Source organism: Rhipicephalus microplus, chromosome X, assembly GCF_043290135.1.
Source record: "Rhipicephalus microplus isolate Deutch F79 chromosome X, USDA_Rmic, whole genome shotgun sequence".
NCBI lineage: Eukaryota > Metazoa > Arthropoda > Arachnida > Ixodida > Ixodidae > Rhipicephalus > Rhipicephalus microplus.
Window position 1 is genome coordinate 49,359,956 of NC_134710.1, and position 21,821 is coordinate 49,381,776.

Genomic DNA, 21,821 nt, shown 5'->3' on the forward strand with positions numbered 1-21,821 from the left:
TGGGAAAAGGTCAGGTCAATGAGTGGGGCTGCCAAGTAGTCGCCATCAAGAACAGGTGGGAACAGCGACATAGAAAGGTACACAGCGGACTGAGGCGGTAATCGTAGGCACTCCATGGACCGTAGCCGTGTGCGAGCTGCAGGAGGCACATCAGAGTACAAAGGAAACTCTAGCTGTAAAGTGCTGGTTGAACAATCACTAAGGGCTGAATGCGCGGTCAAGAAGTTAATGCCGAGAACCACGTCGTGTGGGCAAACATCTAGAACAGCGAAGAGGACTGAAGTGTGAAGGCCGGCAACAGTGACGCGGGCAGTGGACATACCAAGAACTGATGTTCGGCTGCTGTCGGCTACTGGCACAGTCGAAGACATGGCAGGAGTAAAAACTTTTTTCAGGTGGGATCGAAGACGTGAACTCATAACAGATATGGGGGCACCAGTGTCTATTAGAGCTGTAACGTTCAGGCTATTGATAATAACACCAAGTAAATTTCTTCTGGAATTAGTGGTCGGTAGAAGTTCTCGGTCCGAGTTGTCAATGCAGCGCCACCTCCAGGAGCTGCATCTGTTAGTTTCCCGAGAACTGCCCAGAATACGCCGGTGACGGGAAGCGACAGCGTTGATAGCAGCGAGGCTGGCGTCCCTGAGGCGACGGCGAGCGGCTGGACCGGGTTCCCTGGGCGATGACATCGGCGTAGGATGGTTCGGAGCGTTGCGTAGAACGGCTAGATGGCAGGTCCTGAAGGCGGTTATCGGAAAAGCGAGGTGGTGAATACTGCCCACGATTCTGTCGGTGGTCACCTAAAAAACGTTGCCGAAAAGGCCATCTGTTGCGGCAGTGGCGGGAAATGTGGCCAACGCGATGGCAAGAGAAGCATATCGGTCGATCATCTTGTGTGCGCCACTCAGATGGATTTCGGTAGCGTGATGAGAATCACGGGACTGACGTGGCAGCAGCAAAAAGTGGGGCGGCGTGGTAGTGAATGTTAGGATTTATGGGCTGTGGTGTGTGGCTGGAGTATTGGGGAACTAAGACACCCATGTTGGTAAACTCTTGTCACACAACAGCCTGAATAAGAGATATTGGGGCTGAGTTGTCAGGCACAGGTGGTTGATAAGCGGAAAAAGCCATGGCTTCTTGCTCCTGGCGGACAATTCTTGTGATGTTTGGAGGATTCACGAATGGACGTGGCGCCACAGGATCCTCGCAGGAAGAAGTTGCAGCGGTGTTCGGGAGTCGGGAAAAACGTTGCGTGATTTTCCTGCTTTTGGCTCGTTCGAACCACCGACATTCACTGACAATTGAGTCAATGGTGGTACAGTTCTTGCATATCAGAATGTTGACAGCATCGTCGGCTATGCCTTTCAAGACATTGCTGATCTTGTCTAGTTCGGTCATGTTTTGTTCGGCCTTCCGACACAATGCGAGCACGCGTATACGTCTTGGATATAGGTGACGTACGACTATGTGAAAGATTGAACTCGTGAAGCGAGTTCTGCCTGGCTGCCATTTGTCGAGCAACTGACCGGCCGAACAAGTCACGGAGCTTCTGCTTGCACACGTCCAAACTCGTCAGGTCTTCCTCGTGCGTCTCGTACCAGGCGCGTGCAGTACCTCGAAGGTAAAAGATGATGTTGGCCAGCATAAGCGTCTCATTCCACCATTATTGCTTGCTGACGCGCTCGTATAAGGCGAGCCACTCGTCAACGTCAGTTGTGTTGGTGCCACAAAATGTTCCTGGATCGAGAAGATGGGAAGGGATCACAGGTGACAGAGCAGGCGTGGACTGAACGGACGGCGCACTGCCTTCAGGCATCGTAGCTGGACGAAGCTGACGTCCGCTACGGAGATTCAAAGTCGGAATGTTACCCAGCACTTCCACCAAAATATGTAACGGGGAGTATTTAATAAGTGAACGACGGGTGGGCTAACACTGCACACAGTATGCAAGGATGCAGGACAAGAGGGCAGTACCTTTTTATACCCGTGACAATATATATATATATATATATATATATATATATATATATATATATATATATATATATATATATATATATATATATATATATATATATATATATATATTCATATAGATATGAGATCTAACAGACAATAATGCCAAGGAAAGTATAGGGAAATATATTAGACCGAATTGTAATGTAAATATGAAGAAAAGTGGGTGAAAAGATAACTTGCCGTGGGCAGTATCCGAACCTGCGACCTTCGAATGACGCGTTCGATGCTATACCACTGAGCTACCACGACAGCTATTGTGACGCCAAATAGGCTCAAAAGAGTGTGCTACACTCACCGCCATGGCTACTGGTGGCGCGGACTGACACTCCCACGTTTATTTCACATATAAACCCAATAAAGTGGCTGGGGGAATAGCTGTCGTGGTAGCTCAGTGGTAGAGCATTGAACACGTCATTCGAAGGTCGCAGGTTCAGATCCTGCCCATGGCAAGTTATCTTTTTACCCACTTTTCGTCATATTTACATTACAATTCGGTCTAATGCATTCCCCTATACTTTCCTTGGCATTATTGTCTGTTAGATCTCATTAATACTGTGTAAAACACAGAAAAACGAGCCCTTAAGTGTACACTTTTTTCACTAATATATATATATATATATATATATATATATATATATATATATATATATATATATATATATATATATATATATATATAAATTCTTAAGGCGTTTATTAGCCGGCAACGAGCGAGAATATGCAATGGCGACAGTCACAGCAAAGCACGGGCTCTCAGCGCGAGCGGCGTCCTTGTTTGGTAGCCCCACTAGAAGGTACTCAAGAGTTCGACCCATTTCATAGTTCGGAGGCTTCGCTACAATTACCCCGGGGTCGAAGAGGGAGCCGCCTGGCGACCTAACAGCTTGTTATTATTAGCGGGTCATAATAAGCCTTCAGGCGCTCCACGTTGACGATGTCTCGCCCAGGGCGGCGCATGTCCGAAGATTGTTCAACGGGTTCGATCAGATAGTTGACGGGTGAGGTGCGCTCGATGACACGGTAGGGGCCTTCGTATTTGGGACGTAGTTTGGAAGAGAGGCCAGCGGCAGAGGTCGGGATCGAGAGCCATACAAGCGCACCAGGAAGGAACATGGGCTCAGAAGTGGTGGAGCCATCACGGATACTCTTCTGCCGCTCTTGCTCTTGCGTCGTAAAAGTCTTGGCAAGCTCGCGACACTCTTCAGCAAGCCTGGCTGTCTCGGAAATAGGTGTACACTCAGATGGATCCGGCGTGTACGGGAGTATCGTGTCCATGGTGTGCGACGGGTGCCTTCCGTACAGCAAGTAGAAAGGTGAAAAACCAGTCGTGCTCTGAGGGGCGGTGTTGTAGGCGTAGGTGACGAAGGACAGTATATTATCCCAATTAGTGTGGTTGGCAGCGACGTACATAGAAAGCATGTCGCCGACGGTGCGGTCAAAGCGTTCGGTGAGGCCATTCGTCTGTGGGTGGTAAGTAGTAGTTTTGCGGTGGACAGAATGGCACTCCGTCAGAATGGCTTCGACGACTTCCGACAAGAAGACACGGCCTCGATCGCTGAGAAGCTCTTGGGGTGGTCCGTAGCGCAGTATAAATCGATGCAGCAGGAAGGACGCAACATCGCGCGCAGCAGCCGCAGGGAGAGCGGCGGTTTCGGCGTATCGCGTTAAATGGTCAACGGCAACGATGACCCAGCGGTTACCAGCCGACGTCAGAGGAAGTGGTCCATACAAATCGATACCTACGCGCCCAAAGGGACGGTCAGGGCAAGGTAACGGTTGTAGACTGGCGTGCGACATGTGGGCTGACGGTTTACGGCGTTGGCAAGTGAGGCAAGAGCGAACGAACTGCTGCACATAGCGGTACATCCCGCGCCAGAAGTAGCGTTGTCGAATGCGATGGTAGGTGTTGAATACCCCAGAGTGCGCGCATTGCGAATCAGAATGGAATGATTCACATATCTCTGACCGCAGACTGCGGGGTATCACGAGTAACCACTGCCGGCCGTCGGCGTCGTAATTGCGTCGGTGTAGGAGGCCGTCACGAATGGCGAAATGGCGGGCTTGACGACGCAATGCACGCGTGGATGACGATGCGGATGGATTAGAGAGCATGTCGATGAGCGGGCCGATCCAATTATCCTTTCGCTGTTCGGTAGCGATGATGTCAACATCAATGGCAGAAACAGCAGCCGAGGATACTGAGCAGAGCACATCACCTTCAGGCAGAGGGGAGCGCGAGAGGGCGTCGGCGTCAGCATGCTGGCGTCCGTTGCGGTACAGCACGCGGATATCGTAGTCTTGTAAGCGAAGAGCCCAACGGGCGAGACGGCCTGAGGGATCCTTCAATGATGAAAGCCAGCATAGTGCATGATGGTCGGTGACGACATCGAATGGGCGACCATACAAATAAGGTCGAAACTTTGTAAGAGCCCAGACGATCGCCAGGCACTCTTTCTCCGTGACGGTGTAGTTTTTCTCGGCTCTCGTGAGCGTACGGCTTGCATATGCTACGACATATTCAGGGAATTCGGGTTTTCGCTGCGCCAGGACAGCGCCGAGGCCTACTCCGCTGGCGTCCGTGTGCACCTCCGTTGGGGCTGTAGGGTCGTAGTGGCGTAGAATGGGAGGCGACGTCAACAAATGGCGGAGCTTCGCGAACGCGTCGTCGCACTCGGATGACCACGAATTGAAGGGCCCGTTGCTTCGAAGGAGCTTCGTCAGCGGTGATAAGATCGTGGCGAAATTTCGTATGAAGCGTCGGAAGTATGAGCACAGGCCCACGAAACTACACAGTTCTTTGACAGATGCAGGTTTGGGGAATTCGGCCCCGGCCTGAAGCTTGGCAGGATCAGGAAGAATGCCGTCTTTGGACACGACGTACCCCAGTATGGTGAGTTGCCGTGCTGCAAAGCGGCACTTTTTCAGATTTAGTTGTAAGCCGGCATTGCTCACACGTGCGAAAACTTCTTTCAGACGTTGGAGATGCGTGGAGAAATCCGGAGCAAAGACAATGACATCGTCGAGGTAACACAAGCACGTGTACCATTTCAAGTTGCGCAGAACGGTGTCCATCATGCGCTCAAAGGTCGCAGGTGCATTACATAGACCAAACGGCATGACGTTAAACTCGTACAAGCCGTCTGGCGTGACGAAGGCGGTCTTTGGTCGAGCGTCGTCAGCCATGGGTACTTGCCAGTACCCCGAGCGCAGATTGAGAGAAGAAAAAAAATCGGCTCCATGAAGGCTGTCAATCGCGTCATCGATGCGTGGCAGTGGATAAACATCCTTGCGAGTGATCTTATTGAGCCGTCTGTAGTCCACACAGAACCGCACAGAACCGTCTTTCTTCGCAACAAGAACAACAGGAGACGCCCATGGACTGTTGGAGGGCCGAATAACGTCGCGTCGGAGCATATCGTCAACCTGATCATTAATTACTCGACGTTCAGCAGGCGACACGCGATATGGACGTTGCCGTAAAGGTGGATGGGCACCAGTGTCGATGCGATGCGTAACAACGGACGTGCGACCGAGAGAACTTCGCCCGACATCGAAAGAAGAACGATATTCTTCTAACAGGTCCACAAGTTGGGAACGCTGTACGGCCGTAAGGTTGTCAGCGATGGAGGGGCCAAATACATCAGCAGACGACGAATCAGAAGTGGAAACAGCATTGATGGTACACGACCTGGGATCGCGCGTGTCATCGGGTACGTCCAGAACTTGTGCGTCGTCGACTGGTTCCACTCTGCCGAGACATTCCCCTCGAAGCAAGGTAACAGCGTACGGGAACGGGTTGGTTACAAAAATAGCAGTGTTGCCCTGGTTGACCTGCACGGTCGCGAAAGGTACTAGCAACCCTTTCCTGCTGCAAGCGCGGTCAGATGGCGAAACATGTCCAATGGTGTCGGAGAGACCAGCGCAGTAGACAGACACAGCCATCGTCGAGTTTGGAGGCACTGTTGTATCGTCTCTCGTTAGAATCTTGCTCAGCGTCGGGGGACTGTCTTCTGGCGTCAAATGCGAGAAGGGTGAGAGCTCAATTTCGGCGGCGGCACAATGGATGACGGCGTCATGGCGGGAGAGGAAGTCCCATCCCAGGATGACGTCATGAGAGCATGCCTGAATGACGATGAACTGGGCGACATACAGAACGTCCTGGATGACAACGCGAGCTGTGCACCCTGCTGTAGGATGAATCCGGTGCAAACTCGTAGTACGGAGGGATAACCCAGAAAGTGGCGTCGACACTTTTCGAAGTAAGCGGCAGAGTTTTTCGTCCATAACTGATACGGCAGCTCCAGTGTCAATAAGAGCCGATGCACAAACACCGTCCACAAGCACGTCAATGACATTCGAGGGGCTGCTCTGAGGGCTTTCACATTGCGATAGCGTCGCAGTCCTTGCCTCAGGGACTGCGACGACTAGTTTTCCCGCTCATGAGCTGCCGCACTTGGCCGCATGGGAGACAGGGAACGGCGTCGTGGAGACGGTGATCTTCGAGATGGACCTGGGCGAGATCGAGGTGGCATAGACGGCGGTTCTTCGCGATAAGGACGGCTGAGTTGGCCAGCAACAGGTGAAGAAATTGGAGCCGGCTGTACGCGATGGCAATAACGGGCCACGTGACCGGCGTAACCGCAGGCAAAGCAGATGGGCCGGTTGTCGGGTGTGCGCCATCTGTTCACCGGGGTAGGTCTCACCCATGTCGCAAGGGCTGATGGACGGAACGGTGGCTGCATGGTGGACTGAAGCTGAGGCTGAGGGGTTACGTCAACATACGTAGCGGGCATACCCGCTGCAACGGACGGAGGTCGTGCAGCAGCTTCAGCGTAGGTCAGAGGGGCGGGTGCTTGAACGACTTGGGGTGGCCTGGCGACCACTTGCGCGTAACTCAGGGACGCAGGAGCCGGAGGCTGTTGGGGGTGGTAAGCAGGCATTACCTCCACTATTTCCTGTTCAATCGCTCGGCGGATGGGAGGGAGAAGGGTAGTAGCCGATTGTTGAACAGCAGGTTGGTGGGAAAAGGGCAGGAGGGAGAACTGACGTGCGATTTACTCACGGATAAAGGACTTCAGTTCTGCCATGAACGCCACTTGGTCACAACTGGCCTCCAAGCCAGCAAGCGTTGCAGCTCGTGGTGGGGAGCGTCGGGTCATCGAACGCTGCCGGCGGAGCTCCTCGTAGCTCGGGCACAGTGTGATGACCTCTGCCACCGTGCCGGGGTTTTTGGCGAGCAGCATCGTGAAGGCATCATCGTCGATGCCTTTCATGATGTTTCGGATCTTGTCAGACTCGGACATGGTGTGATTGGATTTGTTACATAGGTCCACGACATCTTCAATATAGCTGGTGAATGACTCACCAGCACGTTCACGCAAGCGCTGCTCGGCTTGCAGCTTGCGAACAGCAGGGCGGCCGAAGACGTTGACGATTGCGGTCTTGAAATCGGACCAGGTGGCAAAATCGGACGCGTGGTTCTTGTACCACAAACTGGCGGCACCGGCAAGGTAAAACACCAAGTTTGTCAGCTTGCCGTCCTCGTCCCATTTGTTGGGGACGCTCACGCGGTCGTAAATGGCGAGCCAGTCCTCCACGTCAGTGCCATCAGCGCCAGTGAAGATGGGTGGATCGCGGATTCTGGGGACACCGGGACAAGGGGGTGGCATTGGAGGAGGCGTTTGCTGAGAAGCGTCTTGGTACATAGTAGATGGCAGGGTACGTGATCGTAGCTCCAAAGGCATAGACAGGGATCGCAGCACTCTCCACCAAATTGTTAAGGCGTTTATTAGCCGGCAACGAGCGAGAATATGCAATGGCGACAGTCACAGCAAAGCACGGGCTCTCAGCGCGAGCGGCGTCCTTGTTGGGTAGCCCCACTAGAAGGTACTCAAGAGTTCGACCCATTTCATAGTTCGGAGGCTTCGCTACAATATATATATATATATATATATATATATATATATATATATATATATATATATATATATATATATATATATATATATATATATATATATATATATATATATATATATATATATATATATATATATATATATAAATATATATATATATATATATATATAATATATATATATATATATATATATTGTGAGCCCAGTTACCGACTCTTCTTTATCAATTGGACAAGTCGTCATCATTTGTATAGTTTCCTCATCTGTCGATGTCATCATCAGTGTGTGCCAGCCAGCTCGAGCTTGTCTCGATAAAGCTCTTCCTCATAAGTGGTGGAGGTGCTTCTTAATCCTCAAGTCCTCTCGCACGTTACCACGGGATCTCCGCTCGGGTCGTCGTCTACTACCACCTACCATGGCAGTGCAAGACAATCCTGGTCCATTCAATACCCCCAGCCCAGACCAGCCTCCACCGTGGACCCTGGCCATCCACAGCCACCAGCGTGATCGGCCAGTATTCTCGGGTCTCAAAGGGGATGACGTTGAAGAATGACTACACACATCGACCTCATCAGCGAGTTAAACAGGTGGGATACTTTTTACAAGTTACGTACGGTCCTTTTCTACCTAACTGATGCTGCCAAAACCTGGTTTTGGAACCACCTCCAAGATCTTCCCGACTGGGACATGTTTCCATGGCAGCTCCGTCAGATTTTGGTTCCCCCAGTGTCGCGCTGAAGCAGCAACGAAGAAGCTTGCTGAACGTATACTGCTGGCGGGTGAATCATACACCTCGAACATTGAGGATGTTTTTGCCTTGTGCAAGCGTGTGAATTCAGCTATGCCTCAAAGCGACCAAATACGCCATAATATCAAAGGCATAGATACCGTCGCATTCAACGCCCTTGCGTCGCAGAACCCTAAAATGACTCAAGATGTCATCACCATTTGCCAGAGACTAGAAGAACTTCCGTCTCTTCGTCTTTGCCATGATGCCTCGGACATTCGTCTTCCTGCAGCCCTCGACATCCATGCCCTGGTGCGCGACATCGTTCGTGAGGAGCTTCATGGGCGCTGCTCTTCCTGCGCCCCACCATCTACTTTAGCCTCAGCTCCAACCAACTTGCCGGACATCATTAGGCAAGAAATTGCATCTGCGTCACATCCACCTTGTTCCGCCGAATCCGGACCTCGTCAGGTACCAACGTACGCAGAAGTAGCGGCACTCTCAGCTCCCACCACTATCCCAGCGGCTACACCAGGTGGCCTTGTACCTGTGGCATCAGTGTCACCACCGATGCGTCCACAGCCGTATTACGCCATGCCGCGTCCTAAACGCCCAATCTGATATTATTGAGGCTATAAGGGTCATATATCTCGCTTTTGCCGAAGGCGCCAACGGGACGAGCACCGTTGCTACGCTCCAGAGGAACGCGGATGCTTCAGTCCACTCACGAACTACCAGCGCACGCCTTACCGGTATTCTTTTCAGCGTTCGCCCTCTCCACCATACAGTAGTGGCCTGCCTGTGAACTCCCGTGAGTCTCGCCGCCACTCACCATCTCTCAATCGCCGTTCCGTGTCGCCTCTGCGACCCGCCTCCAATGTTTTGAATGCCCACTCGGAAAACTCTCCAATGCAGTTTAGGAGGGGAAACTGCATCCACCGGACAGCCAGCAATTCCTCCAGACAGACCATCGAACTTGTAACAGTGTTATTAGAAGGTATATGCGTCGAAGCTCTAGAGAATACAGGCGCTGCTATTTCCATTATTCGCTCTGACCTTTGCTCGCGTCTCTACAACGTAAAACACCTTATTCGGACCCGTCTCTCCGTGCTGCGACGAACGCCATTTGTCGACCACTCGCCCAGTGTACAGTTAGTGTTTTCATAGACGTTATTCTTTATCATATTGCTGTTGCAGTTCTCCGTGAGAGCACCCACGAACTCATTTTGGGGTGGGATTTTCTGTCGTCTGCACGCGCTTCTATATCTTGTCGTCAGCGCCTTATCCACCTCAATCCCAGCGACTTTTCTGTATCGGAACCCGAAGAGCGCATTCGTCTCGTCACCACTTTAGATTCTGTTCTTTGGCCATCCCGAGAAGAAGTAATTAGCGTTGATTGCATCAAAATTGTGGATGGTGACGTGCTCCTACTACCTTATGGCCACACGGTACATCGAGGCATTCTGATCATTCCAGGCCTTGTTCGTTTTTTTGAAGGGTCTGCTTTTATTACTGCGTTAAATCAGACCCCCGAACCTTTATTGTTGCCCCGTGGATCAACAACAGTCACATGCGCTATTGACCCGCATTCCGTTGCAATTGTTGCCCCGTCGCGATGGTCTAGTGGCTAAGGTACTCGGCTGCTGACCCGCAGGTCGCGGGTTCGATTCCCGGCTGCGGCGGCTGCATTTCTGATAGAGGCGGAAATGTTGTAGGCCCGTGTGCTCAGATTTGGGCGCACGTTAAAGAACCCCAGGTGGTCGAAATTTCCGGAGCCCTCCACTACGGCGTCTCTCATAATCATATGGTGGTTTTGGGACGTTAAACCCCACAAAGCAATCAATCAATCCGTTGCAATTGTTGCCCTTCCAAGTCAAGAAGACCTACCAGAGCCAAGCACGCCGCCACTCAGCTCTCCCACTCCTATATCGGTGACGATAAGGTCTGATCTGACAGCAGCCCAGAGTCAAGAATTTCTGAATTTATTGAACAGACGTATCTCTTTGTTTGACGTTCATTCTGCTCTCCTTGGTATTACAACTTCAGCGACTCACTGAATTCATACTGACGGTTCCCGAATAATTCACCGGCGCCCATACCGCGTGTCTCTTGCAGAAAGGAAGATAATCGAGGAAAACGTCTCAGACATGCTTCAACGGAATATTATAAGTCCTTCCTCGAGTCCATGGTCTTCGCCAGTTGTTTTGGTGCAAAAGAAAGACGGAACAGTACGTTTTTGCGTTGATTACCCGGCACTGAACAAAATAACGGGCAAAGATGTTTACCCTCTCTCAAGAATCGTTGACGCACTAGATTCGTTGCATGGCGCAAAGTATTTTTCCAGCCTTGACCTGCGATCGGGCTACTGGCAAATACCTGTGTCCGAATCTGACAAAGAGAAGACGGCTTTTACCACCCCAGATGGGCTATATGAATTTAACGTAATGCCTTTCGGACTTTGTAACGCGCCTGCTACTTTCGAACGTATGATCGATAGCGTACTGCGTGACCTGAAGTGAAAAACCTGCTTATGCTACCTGGACGACATCATAGTGTTTTCGTCTACTTTTTCGCAACATCTGCAATGTCTCGAAGAAGTCCTAGGCTGCCTTGCAAAAGCTGCTTTACAGCTCAATACGAAAAAATGCACCTTCGCAAGCAAGACGATCAAGTTTCTAGAGAACTTAGTCAGCAAAGACGATATTTGACCGGATTCTGAAAAGCTTGCCGCCGTCCTCGAGTTTCCCCGTCCATTGCGCCAAGAAGACCTGCGCAGTTTTTTTAACTTGGCATCCTACTTTCGGCGCTTCATACGCGATTTCGCAAGGCTTGCCTCTCCGCTCCATCAACTGCTCGCAAGTAACACGGCATTCGTCTGGTCCGAAGACTGTGAAAAGGCTTTCCTGGCGTTGAAGCAAGCCCTGACATCCGACCCGGTATTATGTCACTTCGATCCAGGTGCACCCACCATTCTTCACACTGACGCCAGTGGTCATGGTCTCGGTGCCGTTCTACTGCAGCGTGGCAACAGCACACGCGAACCTGTCATCGCTTACGCCAGTCGTGCTTTGACGGCTGCCGAGAAAAATTACACGATAACCGAACAAGAGTGCCTTGCTGTTGTATGGGCAGTACAAAAATTTTGTCCATACCTCCACGGCCGCCACTTCACAGTCGTCACCGACCACAACGCATTGTGCTGGCTTTTGTCGCTAAAGGACTTATCGGGCCGTCTTGGCCGCTGGGTACTTCGCTTACAAGAGCACAACTTTGGTGTCGTCTACTGGTCTGGTAAAAAGCACCAAGATGCTGATGCTCTCTCGCTGTCCTCTACGCAACCGTAATAGCCCACCATCACCAATTTCCACCGCCGCATTACCCATCGCAGGTCTCAGTTGGCTAAGGTCCGGCCGCCCTTCTACTTTTGTGTCGCATCAACGCGTTGACCCTTACAGCCACTCCATAACAGCACGCTTAGAAGGCACATCCACTCCTCCGAACGCCCGACTTCGCCGACAACTGAAACAATTCAAGCTTCACGATGGTGTTTTACATCGCTATATTTACCACGTTGAAAGAAACAAATGGGTCCCCGTAATACCACGTTGTCTACAGCGTCAGGTTCTTGAGACATTCCACGATGATCCTGCTGTTGGGCATCTCGGCTATCACAAAACGTACGACAAAATACGCAGTCGGTTCACCTGGCCTGGCCACTCATCCGCCATTGCCAAATCTGTTTCTTCGTGTGCCTTATGTCAACGGCGGGAACGACCCACTTCTGCTCCTTCTGGCTTTCTCCAACCTCTTCTTTGTCCCGTTTTGCCATGCGAAGTTGTCGGAAATACACTTGTACGGCCCCCTTCCCGTGACCGCCAATGGAAATTGTTGGATTGTAACGGCTGTTGACCACCTCACTCGTTACGCGGACACAGCCTCACTGCGCGCTGCTACAGCCACTGAAGTAGCCGATTTTTTTCTGCGTATTATATTTTTATGCCATGGAGCTCCACGTGTTCTGCTCAGCGACCGCGGCAAGGTCTTTCTTTCCTCTATTGTTGCTGAGGTTCTACGCGCCGCCAACACCATCCACAAAAAAACTTCTACTTATCATCCCCAAAGAAATGGCTTGACGGAACGCTTTTATCGTACCCTCTCGGACATGATTGCCATGAACGTCAACCCTGACCACACGAACTGGGACGCCATTTTGTTATTCGTAACGTTCGCCTACAATACGGCTACGCAACGCATCACCAGCTTTTCTCCCTATTTTCTGGTCCATGGCCGTTCTCCAAGTGTCACTCTGGGCGTCTCCTTCCTTCCGGCTCGTGTTACCTCAGCAGGCCTTTTATCCGCACAATTTTTGTCTCGCCTTGAGCACTGCCGTCATCTGGCCCGAATCAACACCGACATCTCTCAGGAAGCTCGCAAGTCTCGCTACGACTCAACTCTACGTGCTCTCACCTTTTCCCCAGGAGACGAAGTTCTTCTGTGGACTCCCGCGTGTGTGCCCGGCTTATGTGAAAAATTCCTCAGTCGTTTTACAGGACCTTATATGGTGATTGAACGAACGTCCCCCGTTAATTACCATATCTTACCACTTAACGCTCCCTCATACCACCGTTGCCGTGGGACAGAAATTGGGCACATTTCTCGACTGAAACTGTATACCCGACGCAATTCCTAATATTATCTCTCGCGCGGCCAGGAGGCCGCTTCCAGCGTGACGGGGAATTAGTGTGTGCGCAGTCACCGAATCTTCTTTATAAATTGGACATGTCATCATCATTTGTATAGTTTCCTCAATATATATATATACATATATATATATATATATATATATATATATATATATATATACATAGAGAGAGAGAGAGAGAGAAACAGAGAACTTCAAGGACACACTCGCAGTTGCATACAAATTTGCATACACACAGCTGACACGACTCTCTTTCTTGAATACCACAAAGTTTTTAGCCCAATTTCTGCGTCCAAAATATGACGCTCACCTTGCCATCACGACTCTTTTTCCAATTATGCTTTGGCAGTTAACATCGAGATACCACAATGGTTTGTTTAATATATTTACCATGGATGTTAGTTGTCGGTATGGAGATGTACCAAGCGTCAACGAAGATACACCCACGTTGAACGGGGCTTTAGTTTCCAAACACTAAGACATACATTCGGCACACCCTTCTCTATCAATGAACAGTAAACATTTTGTTACCCCTGTAAAGGCGCGTTTTACTTTCTTGTCATAGGCCGATGTTCATGAAGAAGGGCTCAACCATGTTTTCTCAACTAGTGATTGCTGTTAAACATTTTTTACAAGTATTACACTTTCTTGCATATATTCAGGCTTGTGTGTATATTTTATTTTAGTGTGAAAATTATTTTTAGAGCGTGCAACCAATAATATTATTGCTATTGTTATATTACTGTAAATAACTTATTTTCACCTTGTCAGCCTTTTCATTTAAAAATGTATAATTTAAATTGTTAGGGGCATACTACATTGTTTACACTCATTGTATTTATATTGACATTTATAAGGGGCCCCCAGGCAGCTGCACAAATACTCCAATATAAACGGGCTAAGCAAATTTTTTTCTTTGCAAGAACAAAATTTGTGTGAATATAACGTTAAACTACCCTGGTTGCTCCATTTCTAAATGGTTGTTAGCTGTATATGGGTGGTGTAAACATTCTTTGTGATGCACACAGCACCAGCTTGTTACGCGAGGCAAAAATCGAAGCAAAAATGATCCATCACGTAATGACCACTTATGAACGACCACGTGAAGAATAAAAGGATAATCTGTTTTCGATACGACTGTTTGTTTGCCATTGGTTCTTCAGTATTTAAAATTTTCTGCGGGACAATATCACCTCCTTGTTCAATGACGTCATAAAGTTGGAGAGAATATCTCCTTCTAAATGTAATTCAAGTAGGTTAGCCGCCAATCACATAAGCAGCGACTATTTATTGCAGGTGGCGAGATGGATTATGAGTATAATAAAATATTTATGCTTGCAGCATAACAGTGTTTAGTAGTTTGTGTGCGTATACATTTCTGTGAGCTCACACTTTCTGAAAGAGAAATAGAAAGAAATAAGCAGCACTGCACGATTGTGCTTCTTTGCTGTCCAAGATGTATTTTAACTAAGCCTCAGTTATGCTAAAAACCACGGTCTCTCACCTTCTCCCTTGTCCGGTGGGTCAAGTTGTGGGGCAAGCTTACAAGCTGAGCTTCCTAGTGAGCCCGAGTGCACTGCTTTATTCATGGCCACTTTGCAAGTTGCCGCTGTTGCTCAAAGTTACAATAAGCAAGGCTGATCAGGTTTATCAGAGAATAAAGTGGAAGCAATTTTTGGCATTTCAGTATGGAAAAACCTAAACATCAGAAACGATTCGCCACTCTCATCAGCTCGCAACAGCTTCGACAGAGCAGCGGTGAAGATATATCCGTTTCGAAGAAAATCATTTTCTGGAAGTAGCAAGTGCTTTTACCGGTTTTAAAAAAGTTTGCTCGTTCCCACTTGTACCTGCATAAACAAGTCACAGCAGAATAAAAGCATGAACATAGGACGTAATCTTATGTGGCCCCTGTTCAGCACTTGCCTGTTCTGCATTACTACAGCACAAGACGCGAAAGCGTCGCATAGGCGACCCGCACCGCAAAAAGCCTGCAAGAAAAATTATTACAGCGAAAATATGGGCGAAATTTCACTCTGTTGTAACATTTTCTCGTAACATTTTCATTCTTTCGTCAGAACATAACTGAGTGATTACTGTTGCGACGGAACACTTCGCCTTACTTGGTGGTTTCCCCAGCGTGCAGCCAAGAGGGACCATTGTCTAAAAAAGGGGGGGGGGGGGGCAGCGCCCCCAACGTTTTTCAGTGAGGGGGCGGGGGAGCTAGCGCTCTCTCTTGCCTCTGCGGCTAAAACGCCCATGTTGACAGCTCACCTGGTCTTCGTCCTACCATACAATACCCACTAATATCGAGTACGTATTTAGTTCCGCCAAGATTTGCCCCTGATAACAGCGTCAAATTTCGTGAAACCATCAAAATTTTTTCTTTTTTCAGTTAGAAGGGCCACAGTAAGGGATAGTTGTTTGTACACGGTCGGCAATTACAACACGCTTGAATTGAACACTAAAAGACACACACACACACATGGCTGCCGTTATGAAAACTTGTTTTCATAGCGTCCGCGGTATACCACCCGCGGCTCGAGCGCATGCAAGGTGTTAATATTTTACGTGCCAAAGCCATCATGTCATTAGAAGGCACGCCGTGATTAGAGACTGCAGATTGATTCAGGCCACCTGAGTTTTTTTAACGTGCACTTAAATTTTTTTTTGAAGTGTTAGGCGTGACGACAACGGACAGAGGGCCCACACACACCGAGCGTCACTTCTGTTTACATGGAGCATCATACCACCCTACACGTGAATAATGCAGCACCAGTGCGCCCTGTATTTTATTTTTGCGCCAAAATCTGAGCGCATTGTTACTGCGTTTCGCTCCCTTGGAAACGCAGCTGACGTATGCGGGAAATGAACTCATGACTTCGATCGTAGCATCGCTACAGCTCAGCATGCTAACTTATCGGTGAGTGTTACTTGCAAGACCTGTACGTTTAAACGCTCAGTGCGAACCCACCACATAAAGCAGTTTACACTGAGCGGCGACGAGTGGTTAACAGCCGTCAGCTGCAGGGCTCACACTACGGTGTTTTAACAGTGGTGTATTAAACTAGTGAGCTCCGCCGTTTTCACACTACCAATGGTTGTCTCGGAAAGCTAGAACATAATCGAGCAATGCACAGCGGTTGCCTATTTGCTGTAGTTTCAGTATACAAACGAGCTTTCATTTAGTATGAGCCCGGCCATCGCGTCTCTTTCAGGGAATAGTGTGTAGTGCTGTGCACGACTAAAATAATTCAAAGTAACGAGACCGTGCAGTGCCGGCTAACTGCCATACTTCACTCTTGACGCCTTTTTCTTCTCTCACTGCTTGAATTGGCGACAGTAGCCGCCGTATTCTAGAACATCCCTTTGCTCAACGCTTCACCTTCACTTGAGAAAGCCGATGGGAGCGCCGTCTCTAGGCACGGCAAGTCGCTGCATATCAGCGATTATATGCTGCGATTCTTGAGCAGCGCAGCATCATTTTCGGCCGAGCAGCGGCGCAGTGCTCAACTCTGTCAAATGAAGGGTGAAAATGGAGTCGAGGAGCATTTCTGAATACGGGAGTAGAACTTAATGGGCAGTTTTCAGGTCTTTGTCATGTTTAAACTTCTGCAGCAGCTAACAATGCAGCAGTACAGAGTGCCTGCTTTTCAGGAAGGTGAAGGAGCGGCGACTATAGCGTGCAAAATGCGAGATTAGCACCCAAAGGAACACGTGCACCGTGCGCGCAATGGGAAAACCCAGCAAGCGTGGCCTATCCTAGTGACCAGTGTTTTGCCCTCTTTCCGCTAGTGCTGCTATCGGGGCTGAGCAAACTTGAGCCTGGCTTCCTTATGGGGAAGCATCACTGCAACGCTTCTAGATGCGATGCGCCATGATGTGGTGGTGGCGTTGCTTCGAGCCACGCAAAAAGAGCACGAAGGAATGAATTTAAGAGCATACAATATTTTAGTGGGCAACACGTCTATCGCATCTTTGAGGAAAGCACTCGGAAGCACGTGTGGCGCAAGCAGCGCAACCCTTTATGAAGCGTCGCATCGTGACCATTCCCTAAACTAAGGCGGACCGACCATTCCGGTTGATACGCGCGCGTTCACACTGACATTGAAATAAAGGTGGCATTGGCGTGACCATCACTCTGCAAATGCACGAACATGGTGTTACTATCATGCGCGTCGCTTCTACCGCCCTACTGTTTAAAAGTAGGAACTTAGCAGCAGTGTCAGAAAGCCAAAAAAAAAACTAAATGCGCATGCTCAATATTCTCTTCAAATAGAGCCATCAACCCGCCCACTCCACACAGTGTTACTGCACGCGAACACTTGCCATGTCTGTCCGTCTTATTCTCAAAGGACTGCTGTTCATTATGAACGTTATCTACTGGCTTATAGGTGGTGTAACTGCACTTACGGGCGGCTACCTCCTAACAGTCAAAGTACGAATTTTGCGCCGTTACGTGGACCTGACCTTCGACCCTGCTGTCTTCTTCATAGTCGTTGGCTGCCTGGTTTTCATCATAGCTGCACTCGGATGCGTAGGAGCTCTGCGCGAGAACAAGAACTTCCTGTGTCTCTACGGATTCTCGCTGTCCGCCATCGCTGTCGCGGTCGTCCTCGTGGCCGTGCTCGCCTTCGTGTGGTCCACCTCGACGCCGCCAAATAGATCAGGTGTCGAGAATATCTTGAGGCGAGCCGTCGTAATCTACAGGGATGATCCTGACATGGAACACCTCATCAACACGCTCCAGGCTTCGCTTCGGTGCTGCGGTATCTCCTCCCGGGGCTATCTGGACTGGCACCACAACGCGTACTTCCACTGCTCTCGGTGGAACCCGAGCCGGGAGCGCTGTGGCGTGCCTTATTCTTGCTGCAGGGAGCAGAGACGCCTGCCCAATGTGATGTGCGGCTATGGCGTGACGGACACAACTAAACGGACGTTGCATTCAGTGGAGCCTGTGATATACACGGAGGGCTGCCTGAAAGCAGTGATCGCCTTGGCGAGAGAAAGCTCGGTGCTGGTCAGTGCGTTGTCAGCTGTGACAGTCGGATCACTGGCGGTAGGCATCGCGGGTTCTTGGCTTCTGATGAAGTCGATAACAAGCGAGAGAAAGGTGGCGATGAGAGAACGAACCACTTCTGCTGCAACGTCACAGCCAGAGTCGAGCGTCTGAAGGTCTTCATTGTTGAGAGTATCTGCCGAGATGCAGAGATGGTGGTTTAGCTTTCAATGTAAAGATAATTTTAGTGTGTTTTATTCATGCGTTCTTTTATTTGTAGTGTATCAATAAACTTCTTAAAATTGGTCTTTCCTTTTCTTGGGAAATTTCTGAGCTTGTTCTGTATTTACTAGTGATTTTAAGTGCGAAGCATTCCTTGGCAAGGCAAACTGCTATTTTGAGCATCTATATCTACATATATCTGTATCTAGCCGCATATATACGTTTGCGCAGTAGGGTATGGAGATAGCATATGAACACGACTGTCTAGCAGTCACATGATTAGTTTGAACATCTTGACGTGCACTTGATAAAACCATTGTTCTGTTCTCACGTATGGCAGATGCCCGTATACCACGGGCGGCAGTATGCACGTATGCGTCACAAGTTTTTTACGTTCTCCACATAACCAGTGATGTCGCGGACATACATTGCTTATTTAAACGTCAAAGAGCAAAGAAATCGATGCATCAGTCACGTTGACCCAAAAACTGCAAAAAATTGAAATCGGTATGGCAATAGAAATCGAGCCAAGGCATTGTGTGTCAGTCAAGTATTTCAGAACAGGGCCGCGCCATGCCTTGAAACTGCTTTAGACCAAGTCCGCACGCAAGCGTTATGTGTGTTGATTGATTTATATGTAGGGTTTAACATCCTTAAATCGCCATATGATTATTAGGGACGCGGTAGTGGAGGGCTCCGGAAATTTAGACCACCTGGGGTTCTTTAGCGTACGCCCAAATCTGAGCACACGTGCCTACAAAATTCCCGACTCCATCGTAAATGCAGCCGCCACAGCCGAGATTAATCCCGCGACCTGCGGGTCAGCAGCCGAGTACTTTAGCCACTAGACCACCACCGCGGGGCAAGAGTTATGTGTGTGCAACTTCAATTGTGATAGCAGTGCTAGCTATCTGTTTTTTTTTCTGAAAAAGTAATGAGCTATGCTTATGCGCTCCACTGCTATGATACGGGCGTGCTGTCGGATTAATGTCAATTTCGGACCCAGTGTTGCCTCCTCTGTTATATAACAGTCCAATGAACGCTACACATTTTATTTATAATATACGGCAGACCACGATTCTGTGTTTGTAGGAAGGGCACTGATTTTAAATACAGAACAAGAAGTGAAATACAAAATATGAATACATTTAGTCCAAACAATATACAAAAACCTCAGACATAATGCAGAAAGAACCCTAATATGTTAACAAGAAATTCTACATCACACCAATATATAATTACGACAATATGAAGATAATAGGAATCAGACACAATGAGTACAAAAAATACGGTGATACAAAGAATAAGACAGGGGTAATGAGCTACTGTAGGAAGGTTCATTCCTAGAGTTTCATTCTGACACAATGTTCTCGGAAAGAAAGAACATTTGTGAGCATCTGTCCTTGCAAAATGAGGGGCTAAAGCATGTGTGTCATCATCACAGATACGCCTCGTGAACAGGGGAGACACATATAACACATGGTCTATGAATAATTCAAAATTAATTATAGCTTGTAGAAAGTTTAGGCGCAGCATCTGGCGGCGTATTTCCAGCAGCCGTATGTCAATTTCTGTCATGAGCAGTGTGGGAGAATTGGTGTGCTCAAACTTAGAGTAAATAAACAGAACACCTTTTCTCCGAATTATATATAATATTTTAATGTTGTGTCTAGTGCATCCCAATAATGCAAGCGTACTCTAACTTGGGTCGGATTAATAACATATAACTGAGATGCTGGTAGGTGAATTTCGAAGTTTGTGTTTTAGGAAGCAAAGTTTACTGAAGGCGCAGGAACAAACATTGCTAATGTGTGTGTTGCACGATAAATTGTTCGTGACTGTTACGTCTAAGTATTTGAAATTTTCAACCTTTCTAAGGGGTGAAGTGGCCAGTGTGTAGGTGTAATTTAGTGGAATTTTCTTGCATGTTATATGAATATTGTCCTTGTTTGAAACCATGCCTGGCCTGACACACCAAGAGTGTATGTTCTTCAAGCTGTTTTATACATCAAAGGTCTGTCTGGTCATGCACTGTAGATATTTCCCGGAATGAAACGAAATCATCCGCAAACAATCTTACTGTGCACCTGGCATAACGAAGGTGACAATGCCATTTATATAAAGTAAAAACAACAGCTCCTAGAGGACGCTGCCCTGGGGTACACCAGTTGTTACTGGGAGACAGCTCGAAGTGATACCTTCAATGGCAAGAAACTGTACACGATCTGAAAGATACGCTGCTATTCAAGAGATTAAAATGCTTAAAAGATTGTAGTCTCTCAGTTGCTGAATAGGTTTATAATGAACCACGTGGTCGAATGCCTTCCTCAAATCTAAAAAAAGAGCGCCCACTTCACTATTGTTATCTAAACGTTTCACAAATGAATGGTCTACAGTTAACAGTTGGGGTGTAGTCCAATAGCCTTTTCTGAAGCTTTGCTGGCGATCTGCTAAAATTGAATTTATTTACAAAAACTCTGTGATTTAGTAGGCAATATTATGCTCAAGTAGTTTGCAGCAAGACGAGTTTAATGATATTGGCCGATGGTTTAATACCGGTAAACGATTCCTCTCTTTAAAACAGGCACCAATCGAGCCGTCCTCTAGCTTTTAGGCACTTTAGACGAGAACAAGGAAGCTCGAAACAGTATAAAAAGAAACCGACCAATAACTTTGATGCATCTCTTCAGAAACGTAAATAAGATATCAACTGGGCCACATTATTTTGCTGCTTTTAAGTTCAAAAAAAAACATTTACACTATACCACTGTATGAAATAAAGTCTACTTCATGCATCTCAAAAACAGTCGAATGAAACACTTTACTCATTTTGAAAAGGGCAGCACAACGACACGAGGAAAAAAAGACAGAGAGACAAAGCGCTGACTAACAACTGATCCTTCAAGGCCGTAACCTGCGCATATATATGTGCCACAAAATAAAAAGAAAGACACGTGATTGTGACGAGTATAAACGCAAGATAACAAGGTTGGTTTCAACCAGTGAAAGAAAATAAGAAACTTGAAACCATACGAACAATAAAAACATCTTAAGAAACTCACGCATGCGTGATGAGTGAGAAACACTTGTCTAAGACGGAACACGAACACAAAAGGTAAGAATCGACAATCAAACAAAACCTCTAAGATACATAATTTTTGCGTCAGACAAAGATATGGAAGGCCTGCTCACGCATTTATTACCTGCGTCTTTAATGAAAAAAGCCCCTACAAT

The 21,821-nt window shown here is 48.2% G+C and overlaps 1 protein-coding gene across 1 annotated transcript; it reads left to right on the forward strand.

The window, feature by feature from the left end:
- The first annotated feature begins 17,657 nt into the window (after window positions 1-17,657).
- Window positions 17,658-18,673, forward strand: LOC119177403 (tetraspanin-33). The gene has a single exon (XM_037428884.2). It carries the CDS (start codon window positions 17,697-17,699, stop codon window positions 18,537-18,539), a length of 843 nt encoding a protein of 280 aa, XP_037284781.2. The 5' UTR covers window positions 17,658-17,696; the 3' UTR covers window positions 18,540-18,673.
- Window positions 18,674-21,821: the final 3,148 nt, after the last annotated feature.

Bases quoted from the DNA above. Each gene is read 5' to 3' on its own strand.
- LOC119177403 (XM_037428884.2), top strand. From the start codon at position 17,697: ATGTCTGTCCGTCTTATTCTCAAAGGACTGCTGTTCATTATGAACGTT.